Below are 19199 nucleotides of genomic sequence, written 5' to 3'. Positions count from 1 at the left end.
TCAAATGTGGCAACCAGAATCGCACAAAGTATTCCAGAGATGGACAGACAGATCTAAATTAAAAAATTAAAAAAACTATAATGTTTTCAGTTTTATTTTCAATACCTTTCCTAATGAATTGTAGCACGGGCTTTATCTTATTCACAGCTGCTGCACATAGAGTTGATATCTTCCTGAAACTATTAAACTATGAAATTAGTGATTTTTCTGCATTGCTGTGCATAAACATCTAACATGAATTGCATTTGCCATTTGGTTAACCAATCACCAGTTTACAGGTAAGTGAACATCATAATTGTTAAGTGAACAGAGTGGTCATTAAGTGAATGTTATGGTTGTTAAGCATATTCATTTTCCCAAATGGGTGGGTTTTTTTGCTGGAAACCTGAAGTAAATGCAAGAAACTGGCAAAAAAATATCACAAATTGTGATCCTGTGACCACAGGATACTGCAAACAACTGTAAAAGTGAACTGGTTGCCAAGCATTGGGTAACATGACCATGAGTGTGTTACCATGTGTGGCCGTTGTAACTTCACAAACTGGTTATAAGTAGCTCTTGGGAGATCAGTCATAACTTCATACAATTCTTAAGAGACCAGTCGTAAGTGGAGGACCACCTGTACAGTGATTCTTCTGGAGTTCTTCATAATCACATTTGGCTTTCAACCCCTGAATAGTTTGGCACATGTCTCAAAGGTGCTTGTTCAAGATGCAACTGGACTTTCTTATTTTTCTTAGAAGATGTTTCGCTTCTCATCCAAGAAGCTTCTTCAGCTCTGACTGGATGGTGGGGAATGGAAGGATTTATATTGCTTGCAGACGGCTAGTCATTTGCATTATTTTTAAAGAGTCATCAAGGCCACTTAGAGGTTTGTCTATGTCCTCAGAGTCACCTGAGTAATGCAAATGGGTATGGAACCTTTTTGGAACTGCTTTTGGGACATCTTGTAAGAAAAACAAGAAAGTCCAGTTACCTCTTGAAAAAGCACCTTTGGGACAACCATGACCTGGATCACTAAGAATCTCCATGGACATTTGGGCACATGCAAATTTAGCCAGTTCAACGGATAGTTTAAATCAAGATAATTTATGAACATGTTAAAAGCATTAGTCCTAACATGGATTCTTGAGTGATCCCACTTCTTACTTTTCTCCATTGGGAACTATTCATTTATTTGTTCTCCTTACTTTCTGTGTTTAACTAGTTAATAACCCATAAAAGGGCAGAAGTTCTTATGCCATCAAAAAGGAATTTATAAAGATATTGTTGTAAGAAACCTAGGGACTTATTATTATTATTTAAATCTCTAGGATGTAACAATGGCAGGGTCACCTGAACTCATGTTCCTGTTGATATTCTTTTTAAAAAAACAACACTTTAGAAAGATATTGGGGAAGGATTTATTTTATGGATAAACTCAATTTTTCCCCCACCATGGCTTATTTCTTTATATGCTTAGTTATTTGTTCTTTAAGTGTTTTCTGTGAATTTCTCAAGAACAGATTGTTAAGACGACCAGTCTATAATTTACTGATTCTCTTATTATCTTTTTCTAAAAATTTGACTTCATTGGTTACTTTCAAAATCCTCTGGTACTAAGTTTGATTTGAGGGACAGGTCACATATTTTTATTAACTCAGCAATTTCTCATCTGAGCTCTTTCCAGAGTGCTTGGGTAGAAGGCATTTGAGTTCAACTAGTAGTCAGCAAAGTGTCCCAGGATGTGTGTGGGATATTTTAAACCCATGTGGGCTACTGGTTATCACTCCTTCTTGGTAAGTAGCATAGTAATTGCAGGACATGAATCTTCTATGCAGCTTCTGATTTAGAAGCTTGTGAAAATATTACAGGCAAATATACTTAAGAAAACTCCTGGCCTGGATCCCACAGTAGAAGTTTTCGATAGATTTTTCCAATGTTCCATTCAAAAAAACATTGCAGCACAACAATGTACCTACCAAACCAAACATGTCAATGCATCAAATTCAACCTACAATGGTTCCGTAATATACTTCATTCAATCTTCAAACAGATCAGGCACACTTGAATAGATTTGACCTTTTAAGTTATGCTGAAGTTCTTTTTCAAATATGAATGTTTGATCCCGGGTTAATTTGTTTAATAAAAGACAGAACCATCTGTAGTTGACCAAGGGTGGGTCTATAGGGGAGACCTTTTCATTTCTAAGGTACCACAGCACCAACAAGGGTTTTTTTTTTTTTACATCAAATGTTTGAAAACATGTACTATTGAATGCAGTATAGCATCCTGTACATTTAGAAGACGAGCATTATATTTCAATGCAGTGTTGAAACGGAAGGGGAAGTAAACATTTGAAAATTCATATACTGTATGCCACAACTGTACAATTGTGGAAAATTTGCAAGTGTAAGTAGATAATTTAATGTTCTTAAAGAAAAAAACAAGGCAGGGACAACACACACAGCACGGCCTCTGGAATTTGTTCTAATTTCTTTATCAGGAATAGCCAGTGGTGAAATCTAAAATTTGTTACTACCAGTTTTGTGGGCGTGGCTTGGTGGGGGGTAATGTGACTGGGTGGGCGTGGCCAATTTTTTTTTTAACTTTTAAAACCATTTTTTCTACAACCTCTTCGGTGAAGAGGTTGTAAAAAACGCTTTCAAAAGGCTCTGACTATCCCAGCTGAGTTGCCTGATCGTCAGAGGGTTTTTACCCTTCTGCGGATCAGGCAACTCAGCTGGGATCATCAGAGCATGGATTGTCAGAGGAATTTAAAAGAAAAAAAATCTTTTTTTTCTTTTAAATGGCTCTGATGATCCAAGCTGAGTTGCCTGATCGGCAGAGGGTTTTTAAAAAATCCTCTGACGATCAGGCAACTCAGCTGGGATCGTCAGAGCCATTTTAAAGAAAAAAGCCTCTGATGATCGCACGGCTCAGCTGGGCATTGGGGGGGGGGGCAGGGATTTTTGCTGCCAGTTCTCCGAACCACCCGCCTCCATCGCTACTGGATTGGGCGATCCGGTCCGAACTGGGAGCATTTCACCCCTGGGAAATGGAAATGGGCATGTTTCTGCTTTCCCCTCTTTTGTAATTGGAAGTTAGCCATATACATATTTAAATAATAACAATAATACATCCCCATAGTTATATTGATAATTATATCTGCTCCCTCCCAAAAATGGAGGTGGAGGTTTACTTTAGGTAAATCAAATCATCAAAGAAGAAAAGTGCATTGGTTGATTATGTAAAAGACAACCAAAAACAAGCACTGATGTAAGTTAAAAATTGGGACTGCTGAATCTTGTTTCCCCCAATGTACAAGTCTCCACAACCACATGGCGCAACACAGGAGAACGAACTCATCAGGACAGGATTCAGCAGTCCATCTGCACCTGAAAGACAAGGGTTGCTACTTTGAAGATAACAAGGTTCACATTCTTGATAGAGAGGGCCACTGCTTTGAAAGAGGGGTCAAAGTGGCTATCTATGTTTAAATTAAACAGCCCTGTCTCAACAGAGGGGGAGGGATACAACACCACCTATCTCCTGTTTACAAGTCAGTCTTTCAGCAGTCCCAAGATAGTTCCATGGGTTTGCACTCTGATTCAGGTACTCTGAGGACATAGGTTAATCCCCAAGTTGTTCCCCTAATACTCAGTGTGTTAATGACTGACTGACTGAAAAGGGAAATATAAATCCTTCCTTCCCAACCAGTTAGTTAGCACTGAAGCTTCCCAGAGGAGGTGAAGTTTCTTCAAGAAAGTCCAGTTTGTTTGAAAAAACAAAAAGCACCTTTGAGACAACCATGATGACCTGGATGGCTGAGAATCTCCATAGACATTATTTAGTGAAGGTAATAAAGCAAAGGTAAAGGTTTTCCCTTTTCAATCGAGTCCGACTCTAGGGGGTGATGTCATCTCTGTTTCTTAGCTGAGGGAGCATTTCTGTGGCCATGTGGCCAGCATGACTTTATGCTGAGGCACACAGAACATTGTTACTTTCCCATCAAAATGGTACCTATTTATCTACTCGCATTTGCATGCTTTTGAACTGCTAGGTGGGTAGGAGCTGGAGCAAACAACAGGAACTCACTCTGTTGGATGGTGCTCGGGTCTTGAACCCAGGCTGTCAGATTTCCAGTTGACAAACTCAGTGTCTTTAACTGCTGAGCCACTGCGAGCCCCGTGAAGGTAATAAAGACATGCCTAGAATAAACAAAATGCCCTCCTATATTCCTAAACCACATATAGATCAAAAGTTATAGATCTCTTCATTCCAAACATATTTAAGGAGTTATTTGGAATAATGGAGAATCCACAGACAGCTAAGATGTAACTTTTAAAAAATAATCAGATGAATTGAAATGTCAAGAGAATTGTATATCCAAAAGTGAAACGTAAAGCTCATCTTTTCTGCTAAACTTTTTAAAATATATTTTTTCCCACTTAAGTAAGATTTCAGGATGTTATGTGCTGGTAATATTGCTTTCAGGATGTTATATGCTGGTAATATTGCAAAGGATATTAGCATTGAACACATATTGAACACATCATTATGCTATCCCTTATAGATGCATATTCTCCTGTGCCTTAAAAACATCTCCAAGCCTGATGGACTCTCAGTTCCTCTCCTTCTGGTATTCACATGAAATCTATGTCCCTACAATTTCAATCCCTTGGTCTAGTCCTGTCTTTGGAATCTAAGAGAAATACCAAGCCTGCTTTTTCAGGTAGTTCAAAATAGAACGGAATGCTGGATATACCAGTTCTGAAATATTTCAAGGCTCTTCTCATCAACGTTGCTTCAAATCTGCATTCTGCAGCAGAAATTCTATACTCATTCATTATACATGGGCATCCAAAGTAATTTTGCAACTACATTAGTATCTAGCTAGCTTTATGAAAAGTCCCAGAATCATGCTCAAGTCAGTCAACCTCTGAGTTTGTACATTTATAGTATTTTGTATTATTTTCATTGGGAATGGGAGGAAGGAAATTACAGTATATGCCATGATGAAAGTATGGGTGCATAAATCTTATCTTCCCTTATTCACATCACAGGGACAATTTAAGAGTTCCAAACCATACAAACCCAGCTGCCAAAGACAAAAACAACAGCATCAGCTGCTACATAACACAATATTTTTGAAGCAGTTTGCACAAAATGTTTTTCGCGAAAAAAGCTGTCCTTTAAATACATGGAATTTCACAAAATTGAACCAATATGGCACAGTGGTTACAACAGTTCTCCTCATCCAAGTATCCTCCAGATTTCATGTGACCATGAATCCAGAATGCCCAGCCAGTATGGGCTTTGGAATTCTGGATGTTGTAGTGTCAATTTAGTAGAAGGGCCTTCAAATTTCAAAGGCCCGAGAGATACACCTGGTGAAGTTTTGGTTTAATATTTAGGTGTGAAGCTTTTGGGATACCCTTACATGATAGAGTATATGTTACTCTAAGAATACAGGTGGGACACAATAACGCACAAATATATGGATGTATATAATTAACTCTGCTATGTTTCTTCAAGTAGAAGTCAGTTCCCTGGGACTTCATGGTCACATCAATGTACTTCTTGTAGGATTAATATGATAGCAGTTTCTGCTCCTTTCTTCCAGGATGTTTATTTTTTTTCAACTTTGCAGTCTATTATACAGCCCCAATATTGGTTAGATGTCTCCAATCAAGTAATAAAGAAGAATAGCCCTTTAGCTTTTTTAAGAATGCAAAGTTCTTGAAAAGTAGTTGCTGTCACTTAGTTGTCTGAGATGCCCTCAAGCCAAGCTCAAGTTTTGGTGACTACATAGACACATCTATATTGCTTTCTTGACAACAATGTTGAAGTCATTCATCATTGCCTTTTTCTGAGAGGTTATTTTCAAGTTCCTCATCTGCTGAGGGGCCTAAAATTTCCACTAGTCTTCCATGCAAATACTAAACCAGGCCCAATTCTGTTTGGCTCCTGATCCCCGATGAGGATATCTAAGTACTACCTAGATTTCTCTAAACAGAAATGGTATTCATTTTAAATACCAGAAAAATCAAGAGGAAAAATAGCTAACATATACCGTCATACAGGAAATTATTCTCCAAAGGTTGAACTTAGGCTTTTTAAATTTTATTTATTTAAAACATTTGTATAGCCACTCAGCTTAAGAACTCCGGGCAGTCCAAAACCATGTTATAAAAATAAAAATATCATACAAAAATAGATAATAAATCTGGCACTGTAGCTAAACTTCCTTGATGCAACCCACTACATTTTCTTCCAACTCCAGCTTTTCTTTATCCCAACTCTTGGAGAAAAGGGCAACTATTTGTGGCTTTTCAGAAAGTGAAAAGGATAGAGATCTGCAAGATCTCAAGGGATAGTGTGTTTGAAAGGGTAACAGTTATTATGGAAAAGACACATTTCCCAAGTTCTGAAAGATGGCAACATCTAAAGCAAAGTTGATTTCATTGAGGGCCGCATCAGGGTTATGTTTGATCTTGGGATATGTGGCCAGGGGGCATGGCCAGCTCGACATCACTTGTGTTGGGGGCGCCTGTGGTAGCCTGAGTGCTCTGCCAATGAAAACGGGCTCCCAAGCTCCATTTTCAGCTGTGATGGCGTCCTGCAACACACTGTCAGTGAAAATGGAGCTCGGGAGGGCCGCCCGTGGTCCTCCTGAGCTCCGTTTTCCCTGACAGATGCACCGCAGGCAGATCCTTCGCTGTTTCCAGGGTAGCCCCACCGGCCAGATCTAAGCACCCCATGGGCTGGATCTGGCCCCCGGGCCCCCTGAGTTTGACACTCCTGATCTAAAGGAAGGGAATTGAAGCACACCTACTCTATCTGATCTGATGGGCAGATAACCTACAGGGAAAGACAATCCCGCAAGTAAGCTGCCAATGTAAGGTTTTAAAGGTAGTAACCAGCATTTTGAATTGCATGCAAAAGAAAAGTGTGAACCAATGCAGTTCACATAACAGAGGTGTAACCATTAACGTGGACAAATCTAGGGGCACTCAGCACTGCATGATGCTGTATTTTGGAACAGTTGTAATTTCTGGGTGATCTTCAAGGACAGCCCCATGTTAAGCACAATGCAGCAGTCCAACCAAGGCATGAATGACTGTAAACAAGGGCTCCTGATCTTGTATAAAAGCTTATGTTGATAAACCAACATAAGCTTTGTATAATAGGAGGCAACCATAAGCTTGGGGGAACTCCGGATTATTCTGCTCTGCACTAATTTGAGTACAATTGAGATTTATCTATAGTTTGATGGCTTTCCTAATTCTGCGAGCCTGTGAAAACTTAAGAAGTCACAGTTATACATGGAAGCTGGTGATATATTATCTAAGTTGTCCAAATACCTGATTGCATTATTATTAATTCTGTAGAATTTATTGTAATTCTGGAAAGAAATTTTATAAAAAACTGCCTATTTAATTCTTTGTCACTCAAAGCTGGAGTCTGAGACGTGATCACATCAGGAAGAAAAATTCCTCAAAAAGAATGAAATACCGAGAAGGCTCTATCTGAACTGGTTGTAAGAACATCAAAATATCCCTTGGGATACACCTTTGCACATTCCATTTTCAAGATGTACATGTCTTATTTACAATGCAAACGAGCACATCGTATCACCTGGCTTTCTCTGAAAGCTTACAATTAAACCAAGCAAAACAAAGTAAAACAGGCCATAAAATCAAGCAGAAATAAACAAGTAAATAAAACAACAATGTCCAAATAAAGAAAAAACTCACCACCGCCCCAAATAGACAAGACACAAAGGTTAGTACCATCAGGCAAGCCTGTTGTTTTATAATAACCAGATAATAAAAAGGGTCCTAACTTATTTCATGCTGGTATCAAAACAGACCTATGAAGATGATCTAAAATGGCACCATCTAGAGAAGGCACTCCCTTTAAATAGCCAGATCTCAGGGCATTTAGAGGTATAACAGCTAAATCCAGCTTTTTACACTGGGCCTGAAATGGATTGTGAAGTGGCTCAAATAAAATATTAATGGTGTATGCTGTTGAAATTATTGAGTCCTGGTAGGAACCTCAAAGTTCCCAAACTATTTTCAAAACTGACTCATGTATAATGTATCACAGTCATCTAAAGTATAAAGCAAAATGTATGGTTGCATCTGAAATCTAAAATTCCCTACTGAGCATGGTATGGTAGGAAACTTGCTTATGCTATTTATCTCCAAATACAAGGGAGTCGTTCCACTCCTGAGTGGGAATGAGGAAAAAAAAAAGATTACTCCTCAATTCTGCTTTCTCAGATTTTTTTTCACTGGAAAGGACAGGGCTTTCTGCAGAAGTGCAACATTTATGTGGAATTTACTCTCCAGTTCAACTGTTCAGTAATCAGATAATGGGGTGAACCTTGCAGCCTTCATCCTACATAGATCCCATCTTGTCATCGTTCACAGTTATGTTGTTTCCACAATAATGTCTAACCAGCTTGGAAAAGCTGGGCTGCTTATTTATTGATGAAACTTCCTGCCGGCCTTTTTGCCAAGCATTTCTAATAATGGCTTAATAATACATTACAAGCTTTTGGTGGACTTGAAAAGCCCACAGAATAAAATACTGGTGATGGTGATGGTTGCTATTTAGGGAAAGCAGAAGAAGCAGCCATTTGAACAATGATTGGTATTTCTGCTGCAGATGTAATGAAATCACATTGCCAAAAGATGGATGGGTGAAAAAAACATTTTCCCAGATCTGTCTGTCTGTCTGTCTGTCTGTCTGTCTGTCTGTCTGTCTGTCTATCTATCTATCTATCTATCTATCTATCTATCTATCTATCTATCTATCATCTATCTAGTTCCTCATCTCACAGAAACGAGACTCTGGGCAACGTATAACAGAGAATTAAAAAGTGTTACTAAAAATGTTTAATGGATCATATGAAACGATCCAGATTCAAAGGGAAAAAGGTGATATTTATTCGTTCGATTTCTATGCCGCCCTTCTCCAGAGACTCAGGGTGGTTTACAATGCGTTAAGCAATAGCTTTCATACTTTTGTATATACCTGCTTAGTAGGGCTTTTGGCCCCCCCAAGCGGTGTTCTTTTTTTAAATTTTTTTTTTATACAAAGTCAGCTATTGCCCCCACAATCCGGAACCTTGTTTTACCTACCTCGAAAGGATGAAAGGCTGAGTCAACCTTGAGCCTGGTGAGATTTGAATTTGCAGTAATTGCAGGCAGCTGGTGCTAGTTAACAGCACTTTAGTCTGCTGTGCCACCAAGGCTCTTGTTAGGGTTAGGGAGCACACATAAGTATGTTGCCTTAGGAATTCAATAATTCCTTGAACCAAATGCATTTTTTCCTGAACTGATTTCAGAGCAGTCCATGGCAGCCAAAAAACTCCTGAAAAAAGTCCCAACTTCTATAAGGGGTAACAAATAGGAAAGACATGAATATCTCCACATGATCTAAATCAGGGGTGTCAAACTTGTGGCCCACGGCCCAGATGCATCATACACTGGCCATTCCCACCCCAAGTTTAGCAAAGGGGAAAAAAGTTGTGATGTGTCACGTGACAATGTCATGCCGCAAGTTTGACACCCCTAGTCTAAATGTTTAATACATACACTATGTGTTTTAAACAAATAAATAAATTTCAGTCTGGATTGCTGCACAACCCTACTAAACAGTAATCACCCTGATAGTTACTTCAATAGGAAGGGATCAAACATTTCAAATAAATTAACAGTAAAAGCAAATGTATGATTTGTCTTGGGCCTGGGGTACATGGATATGAAATCCTACTCAAGTTTACTCTCAAGGTAGAATAGTAGCCCCATTTGAACCTGAGTTGTGATCTCAGTTATCATAAGGTTGATCAAATCAGGGCTTGATCTTATTATTTGTAGGTTTTAAATGTAGACCATGGTAACATATCTCCAAGCACATAGTTCTAGAGGGTCTTCTATAAAGATTCAGGGTGGAAAAATTCTAGCTCTTTAGATATTGTTGGGCTCTGTCTCCTACCAGGCCTATCAGCATAGCCAATAGTTAGAGGTGATAGGAGCTAGAGTCTTAAAACCTCAAGAGAAGTACAGGGTCCCACCCAGAAAGGTATAATACTTATGGGATAGCATGTGCAAATTGAGGAAAGTGAGGCTTTATAATCTAAATTGGCTCAATAAGGGAGGCAAGAAAGGAGAAGAAAGGAAAGAGGAGAGTTATACGGGACTTTTTTCAAACTTAAAAAAAAAACAATTATTCAGGAACTATGCTATGCTAGAAGAGTCCTCAGGTGTTTGCATACCAAATTTGTTCTATTTTTAAAAGTAATCACCACAAGATCTTTTCAAATAGCTTTTCCATACATCTGGTGCATATTTGGAATGAAGAATTTCCATAGAGAAGCGTTTTGGGATTGGGTACTCAGGCTTAAGTGATTGAAAGTATCAGGCTATATTTAAGTTCCAGTGTTTCAGAGGCTGCTTTGGCACTGTTTCCCACAGTTTTTAGATGGGCTTCTCTTCCTAGGAAAATTGGTTCAGAACAAGCACTTGGGCTGTAACAATATCTCCCACCGTCATTTCTACTGCTGGCAGATCTGAATAAGACAAAAATATCAATGAAGATTAAAAAAAAAAAAAACCTCTTTCTGCATAGTTTGCCTGGCTCACCTCAGTAAAATGCAGAATTTCACTCTTATGTGAAATGGAGGGGGAACTTCCTTTTTGATGCATTAGATGTTAGAAGCCAACAAAAGCAAGCCAAAGGAACAGGAAGGGAAAGGAGGTGTAGGGGCATTTGATGGGAATTTAGGTTTGGAAGGAGGGAAGGTGTTAGGGATTCTTGGACTCAGATTTTGATCCAAGTTGTCTTTTTTTCTTTTCCAAAGCTCTTGCCTAGATTCAGAGAAAATTTTGGTGGTAACTTCAGTTCGAGATGAGGAAAAGAATTAGAGGAGAGGGACTTAACAGAAATAATTGGTTTTCTTTCTGATCCCACTTGAAAGGCTTCTGAAAGCAGAGAGAGAGAGAGAGAGAAATCTTCTTCTTCTTCTTCTTCTTCTTCTTCTTCTTCTTCTTCTTCTTCTTCTTCTTCTTCTTCTTCTTCTTCTTCTTCTTCTTCTTCTTCTCCTCTTCTTCTTCTTCTTCTTCTTCTCCTCCTCCTCCTCCTCTTCCTCCTCCTCCTCCTCCTCCCTCCTCCTTTCTACTTGTGAGATGCCACTACTGTTCTTAGAGTACTGGTAACTGCCAACCTCAGTTGTTTTGTACCATATCTCCCACAGTTCTTTGCTATTGACCATGTCAGGTAAGAATGATGAGGCTTAATTCTAAAATATTTGAATGGTATCAAGTTATCTTTGAAGCTTACTTTAGAATTTTCAAAAAGAGGACCTCTGTTCCAGGGATATAAATTGGCAAACTGCAACATTTAGCTCACAACTGCTTTTATAATGGTTGTGAATAGTAGGTTAGAGGGCTGTATCCTAAAAAGTGGGTGGAGTCAAGACAAAAACTAAACTAGGCTTTATTTAATTTCCATTTTATTTTGTAAAGTTTGCTGGCAACATAATGACAGCCATTTTGGTCTAGTGGTTAAGAAACCAGATTAAAAAGCGGGAGATCATGAGTTCAGGTCCCACCCCAGCCATGAAAGTCAAGTGGGTTAACCTTGGGTTAGTCTCACTCTCTCAGCCCAACTCACCTCACAGAATTGTTTTGTGGGAGAAATAGGAGGAGAAATATTCATATGTTGAAAATGTTTGCTGGGTTGAATTATTTGCAAAATAATAAAGGCAGGATACAAATAAATACATTCAGCAATTTCTTCCGGTTGCTTTGCACATTATAATTTAATGGAAGATTTTGAGGAACTTTAGGGGCTGCCCCTTTGACTTTGAGGGTACATCCGTAGTGGAGATAAAGAGATACTGAATGGGGAAAGCAACAAAGAGAATGGAAGAATAGAAGCTGTTTCTTGTCCAGAGAGCTCAATGGGAGCCAAGCAAGGGCACAATATTTCATATTTGTCCTCGTAAAGTTTAACTAGCCAAAGTTGTTCCTGTTTGTTAGCTATGGTAGTACTTTTCAATTTTAGTATAAACGAAGTTGGAGAAAAGGAAGAAGATAAATTCACAGAATTTATCTGAGAAAAAGCAAAGCATGTAGGCATTAGGCCCTGCTTTTATGACATGAGGCAATGAGGTCAACATTTTTATGAAGGGTTATACTGGGAGAATGCAATTTTTTCTCCATCTTTTGCTTTTAGTTTGACTGGGATGCAGGTGTGGCTTCATCATGCCAACATTTCATCAAATTTGCTGGGTGATGCTGCAAGGCAAGTAGAAAAGGAAATGTAGAAAGTTATCACCCACCCCTTTCTTAGAAGAATGAAATATTTTGAGAAATATTAAAAAGGCAGAATATTATCTTATCAGAAATGTCTTTTTAGAGGGAGAAAGCAGCCCCCACCTTTTCTTAATAGCCAATAGCAGATGTCAGCACTTAAGAGATAAATAGCTCTATTCATAAGCAAATACCCTCACCCAAGATCCAACAGGAAAAAGTCATTAAGCCACAATAGGAATTACCCAACACCCTTTAAGAACACAAGCCCCTTCATTGCATCACCCCAAACTTCAACCAAATCTAGCTCAGACAAACACCTAGGACTTGTACTTTGCCTAAAGAGCCAGCTATGACCTCTACATGACCATGGCCCCATGGGAGTCTGACAACAGCCAATAGAATACATGTTCTTGCATAGAAACAGGAAGCTGAAGTGCAAAGCCCAATAGAAGGTATAACCCTTCCTCTCAACTCCATGTAGTCAGCTGCCAAGAACCACCCATGTGGTTCTGCTTCATCATTAAAACATCTTTCCAATCAACCTCCACCTCCATTTTGTCTCCAGTGCCTTTCTCCCAGCTTGGAACTGAACCAGATGGACATTTCTTCCCACAGAAAGGAGTGTACATCAATTTACCCTGGCTTCCATATCTCCATAACAAGCAGAAAGTATGCAAAAATGGCTCAATCACCTCCCCCCCCCAATTTAATAGGTATAGGGGGGTGTACAATGTCTATCAAAAAGTTCTATAGGATTTGGAGAAGGTAGGAGAAAGTAAGATCTCTACTGGACTTGGAGGCCTGCTCTGAAATTAGGATTCAGTAGCAAACATATGCAACTCTCCCTCTTTTTCTCACACATAACAGTAATAGGATAGTCAACATTTGGTACTAAATCAGATTTTTATTTTTTAAAAATTTAATAACTATGCATGAGCAGGAGATAAATAATAATATTGTGGTGACTGACATTTATTTTGATGACTGATTTATTACTTCTGGGATGCCCTGCCTGTATCTCTCTATCTAATTTTTTCCTAAGATACGGGAAGCACAAGCATTCCTCACAGCTGCTATTCTCAAAAGGTTATTCTATGCTTGCTTTATCTACCTATCAATCAGTCAAAATATATGAACATTGGTATGCATTTGCCCTCTATATGTTTAGCATTTCTCTCTTGTTTCTGGCATTTCCCAATAAGGCTAGCAACATATTTTGGGGAAAGTCAGATGGGTTCGGTTTATGTCTTACTTTCTGTTCTATCTTTCCTTCAATGAGTTAGGGAAAGGTGATATAGACAGTAAGGAAGGTTACTTTGACTGAGATAAGTGAGATCTGTTACCAAAGCGACAAGGGAAAAAACATATCTCCAAAACAAACAAAGTAGGCAAAAATAACTCAATCAGCTCCTCAATTTACATAGGTATAGGAGGGGGATGTACAATAGAATAAGACCTGCAAAATTATTTTATTATAGCCACTCTGAACAAAGGCCAACTCCTGTGAAATTGTTTCCTGATCTAGCTTACCTAGGTAATAAATATTCTAAAGGCTAATAAATATTCTGCTCTTATGATGTAGGCTGAGTCCAGCCCAAAGGGAGCTGTTGAGATTTATGGCCAAAAAAACATCAGAGTGCAGATTTCCCCAGGTACTATAAAAATCACACAGGTTTCTGGAATTGTACAGAGTGCAAATACAAAGTTTTGGGGTCAACATGTAACTTTTACTAATAGTTCTATGGGAAAAAGAAGAAAAAATAATGCTGAATTGTCCCTATCAGATATGGCTCCACTCTGAACTATAGGGCTGCATTAGCTCACTCTATAAGAACTAAGAATCCTCTGAGGTCCTTTGGACATTCAGTGAACTCCAAACTTTCCAGAGGGAGCCATAGATGTTACAAAGGCTGGCTGATCTTAACGTCTTTTCTGATAAATATACAGAAATTTCTGATAAATACTCTGAAATATCACCCTTAATTCAACAGTCTGCATGGAAGGACTTCACAATGGAGCAAAATGAATGGTTCAAATGAAAAGCACTAAAAATCATGATTCCATTCTCATTTCCTGCCCGCAGGCAATGAACAAATTCCATATTGATTAGTAAATTAGATCACGTGTTTAGTTTCCAAGTGGTATTTAGCCCTGAGCTGCCCTTAATCTGATATTTGATTGCAATCACAATGAACAGAGTACAGGTAAGGAGGAACCTTTGGAGCAGGGAAATTCAGTTAAGTGCCTCCTCGTCAAACTTTCATTAGCTCCGTTTCAGCAAATGGTATGGCAAAGGATGCAGAATTCACCCATTTTATCAAGCTATTAAGACAGCATTAAGACCACAGACAGAGAGGCTTGCTTCTTTAGTACCAAACAAGACTTTTTGGCAAGCATTGCACTACACTTCAGCAACAGTACACATAATGGAATCCATCCTGGAAAATCAGTGGACATCTTTAGCCAATAACAACCTCTAATTTGGCATGCTGCCCTAATCAAATGGTTTGCAAGTGTGTTTTCTTTCTAAAGTTTTCTTTTTTTTCTTTTTTCTTTTTTTTGCTCCTCTGGAAAACTTGCTTTTTGTTCTGGGACATCCCAAATACAAAGCAAGAAAAAGGCAGTCATCCTGCTACGTGGAATAGTTTTGCAAGAAAAGGAAAGGAAGCAGAACAGCTCAAGTTTAATCATGCTTATTTTGTATAATCACAGCAAGGCTTTTTGGAAGTCACAATGCAGAAAGTGGAAAGCGAACAAACAAGAATGCCTTCGGTGTTTTAAGACTTGTACAAATACCCGTGCCTTAGACAAATATTTTAGAAAGCTTTTTTCTTTTTAAAATTGTTCCGTTTCCAGTTGGCAAATGTTCTTTCCAGAAAGTAAGTCTATAGGTTGCAACATGCATTAACAACTTGAAAGAAAGGAGGGGAGAAGGAAGGTTCTTACTAGAAGCATGCAAAATTAAAATTGCAGTCTGTGGGTCACTTTAAAGAAAAGCTATAGCAAAATGTCTCTTCCCTTCCCTTCCCTCTCAAGCCCACAAAAGCTCTCCAGAGAATGAAGTTACTTACTAGCTTGTTAAAAGTGGACAGCCTGGTGGTATTCAGTCCTACCAGTGACGGGAGCGTTTGGGACATCCAGTTAGAAATCATAGCCATGGTACTAAGCACAGCACCCAGCTTGAGGAGTGAAGGACTCATTGCTGTGGAAGCTAATGAGTTTTCATAGTGAGTGATTATCATCCTAGAGCAGACTGGCAGGGAAAGAGGCGTGCCTGCAACTCACAACATCCATGGCACGAAAAGGGTTCAGCCTCCCTAGATTTAATCATCCTCCAAAACGCACATCCAAGCTGCTCCCCCCCACCATTCCCTCCTCCAAGCACTGGCGTTGAAGCCTCCTCTCTTTGCACCACGTAGCAAGGCAGGCTGGTCACAGGAACAAAAGCCTTTAATGCTCATAATAATAGTTTTTGCCTGGGAGGGAAGAAAAGAAGATGTGGAGGAGAACAGACGGTTACTTCACCAGGAATGGGCAGCTTGCTGGTTAATGAGGCAAGCCAGAGGTCCAAGGCCAGAGGTAACAAAGTCAACCCGTAGCGGGTGGTTAGAGAACAGAATCTCTCAGACTTCATATGGAACATCTGTGGGCATTTGTTAAGTAGGGATGAGGCCATGAACGTCTTGATGTTGTTGCCATTGTCAACAAGTGTCACAATGCTTCATGTGAATGAAAAATGCAATTTGATGTGTGGGTGAGAATAAGCCCTGCTGGATTCCATGGGATTTGCTTCCAAGTCAGCGTGGATAGTCAAGCTATTTATTTCATCATAGCCCATAATGCACAAGGGATCACAATTTGGAGAGTTAGATAGGAGTAGACTGGCCACTCCTATCTCTACTATCTTTAAAGCCAGGATAAAGTCTGTGTATATGAGTGGGTGCAGAAATTTCCAGGAAGGTCACATACATCTTTGGCAATGGTGAAATCCACTTTTTTTTTACTACTGGTTCTGTAGGCGTGTTGTGGCTTGGTGGGCATGGCAGGGGAAGGATACTGCAAGATCTCATTCCCAGCCCACTTCAGGGGAAGGATACTGCAAAATCCCCATTCCCTCCCCACTCCTGGGGGAAGGATATTGCAAAATCTCCATTCCTACCCCACTCTGGGGCCAGCCAGAGGTGGTATTTGCCGGTTCTCCGAACTGCTCAAAATTTCCGCTACTGGTTCTCCAGAACCTGTCAGTACCTGCTGGATTTCACCCCTGATCTTTGGTTTTTTTTTTTTTTTATATGACTAACAACAATTATGACACCAAATTGTTCCAACCAAACACGACTCTAAGGGGGGGGAATCCTGGCTTAGAGCCAATATGAAGATTATGTACCTGAAATTGCTTTTCTACCGATTGCTCCACTGTAATTTTTTGCTTCTGTGGAGATATTCAGAATATAATTGCAGAGATGTCACTTTATTATTTTTTTTTACTTATGCTGCTTTGTAAAATATCACAAATAAAACATCGCTCTCTTATAATATGACATGATGTCTCTTGATGCAAAAAATTATTTAGAAAAAAAGAATGATAGAAATGTAGACCATGAGCAACCGTCTCTGCCTCCAGGATCATGAAAGTGGTAAGCCATGTATCTGGATGGTGTGGAGGTTGCCGTTCATATAGCCTCAGACTTGTGGCTCAAGCTGGGAGAGGGTATTGCAATCACCCTGATGTGTCCTAATTTCTCATTAGTTTTCAATATCATGGCATCCTTCTGGATTGACCGCAAGTAATGGAAGGCATCATATTACAGTGGTTCTCTTCCTTTAGGTTTCAGTCAGGGTTGGTGGGAGGTGAGAGGTGAGCCTGCTGCCCCAGTGTCTCAGTCATCCCATTTAACAACTAATAGAGGATGTTGGGGAAGGTCATCTATCCGTTCAATGTTGATAAATCCTCAATTATAGCACTTATAGCAATAACACTTAGACTTATATACCGCTTTATAGTGCCTTACAGCACTCTCTAAGCGGTTTACAGACTCATACATCTTGGCCCATGTCTGCTAAGCTATGCTACTAACATCATATTCCACTGCCTGAAGCTTTGGATGGGGAGGAACAAACTAAGATTCCACCCCAGCAATACTGAGCATCTATAGTTGTTTGACCCTTCTGGTCCTGGGAGTCTTTCATCTCTAGGCCTGAACAGGGTTACCCTTCATAATCGAGAGGGTGCTTTTGGACTCATAGCTCTCTTGTTTGAAGAGCATCTGCTACTTGTGGCCAGAGGTCCTTGCCTTGTGTCACAGTAGTAATTATATAGGACTATGAGGCTCCTCTTACATCAAGACTTGGTCATTGTATGGATGGAATACTACTGCAATGTGCTGCCTATGGGGGTAGCCTCAAAGCCTCAGTAGGACTCAGAAGACAGGACTCTGTTGTGGCACCAACCCTCTAGAAGAGATACCTCCAGGAGATATACTGTATATGGCCACTGTTTATCACCCTTTAAAATAGCATTAAGTAGGGCTCTTTCCTAGGGCCTTGGGAAGGGAAAGAGCTACTTGATGTTCCTTCTGAATGATGTAGTCTGTTAGGTTTTATTTTGATTTATTTTTACTGTTTGTGTATGCTTGAATGGCTACTCAAGAGACCCTGGAGTTAAGTGGCCTAGAAATTTGCAAAACAAACAAACAAACCAATTAACTATTCTGTTTACATTGGCATGTTGGAACATGTAGGTGCTTTTGGGAGGTATTTTTGTTGTCCATACAACCTTAAGGAAACTACTCAGCTTCCAGATCACTTGGTAAATTGGGCTATAATTTTAGGAGGAAATGGTTGTACTGCTAGTCCAGCAGATCTTTGTGGTCAATCTGTTTTCCTTTAAGAGAAGACACACTTAATCTTGATTTGTTTATGAGAAATTCTTGTTAGCACATCAGGAATCATTCTTCCTTAACCTCATGTTTGGATTTTTAAAATATAATTTTTATTGAAGAAATTTTTAAGAGGTTAAAAACAATACAAGTATTCAAAAAAGAAAGAAAATGAGAAATAACAGTGAATAAACAAGAAAGAAAATAGAAAAAGAAGAAAGAAAAAAAGATTATAAAAGAAGCAGTTTCCAATCTTTTTGATAGCAGTTATAAATGCATTTATATTTTACCTTAAGGTTACATCATAATTTTCTTCTTTCAATAAATTGCCCTTTCTAATCTTCATAAATGATAACTTCATTTTTCTTTTCTTTTTTTTTTTAAAGCAAAAAGCCCATTAAGGGGGTTCCAGTCACTGTTAAATGTAGTTGTTGATCTTTCTCTAATTAAGTTAATGTTGCCATCTCTACTAGTTCTATCACCTTTATCTCCACTGTAGGTATTTCAGAGTCTTCACTTTTGAGTATATAATTGTCTTGCAGCAGGAATTATATATAAGAATATTCTTCCATAGTTCTTTTTTAATTGGCTATCCACTAATCCTAGTTCTGGTTGTAGTTGAATGTTGATCAATAAAATTCTTTGTATCGTATGTATTTGAATCCACCAGACATGATAAAATAACCCTTCATGTTAGCCACATTTCCAACAGGAAATTTGAAGTACGTTTGTACATTCTAGACAATTTTTTCTGGAGTTATACACCAACAGTGACTACATCTTTTTATAAAAGTTCTCTTTTAGGTTATAGCAATGTAAATCTTGATCCTTTTAACCATATATTTTTCCCACTGTTTCATCAGTATATTGTGTCCAAAGTTCTTAGTTCATTTCATGATACACTCATTCACTGGTACTTCCACTTCAAATTTCAAACCTTTCTTTGAAGGTCGCCAAACCCCTGGCCACAGCTCATTGAGAACCAGGTTGCCAAAATGGCAGGAGAGCA

At 39.0% G+C, this 19199-nt stretch overlaps 1 protein-coding gene across 1 annotated transcript in view; it reads right to left on the bottom strand.

Annotated features, from left to right (window-relative positions):
- Positions 1–15526, bottom strand: part of OLFM3 (olfactomedin 3) — a 62867-nt gene extending 47341 nt beyond the window's left edge. Inside the window, exon 1 of the mRNA XM_070939343.1 lies at positions 15383–15526. Within this exon, the coding sequence (XP_070795444.1) occupies positions 15383–15511 (129 nt within the window). The 5' untranslated portion in view covers positions 15512–15526. The remainder of the gene's footprint in view (positions 1–15382) is intronic.
- Positions 15527–19199: the final 3673 nt, after the last annotated feature.

This window comes from Pituophis catenifer, unplaced genomic scaffold (assembly GCF_029215685.1).
Source record: "Pituophis catenifer annectens isolate HBS135680 unplaced genomic scaffold, rPitCat1.0.hap2 SCAF_3, whole genome shotgun sequence".
Taxonomy (NCBI): Eukaryota; Metazoa; Chordata; class Lepidosauria; order Squamata; family Colubridae; genus Pituophis; species Pituophis catenifer.
The sequence above is the reverse complement of the archived record's forward strand: the minus strand, read 5'-3'. Positions and strand labels throughout refer to the sequence as shown.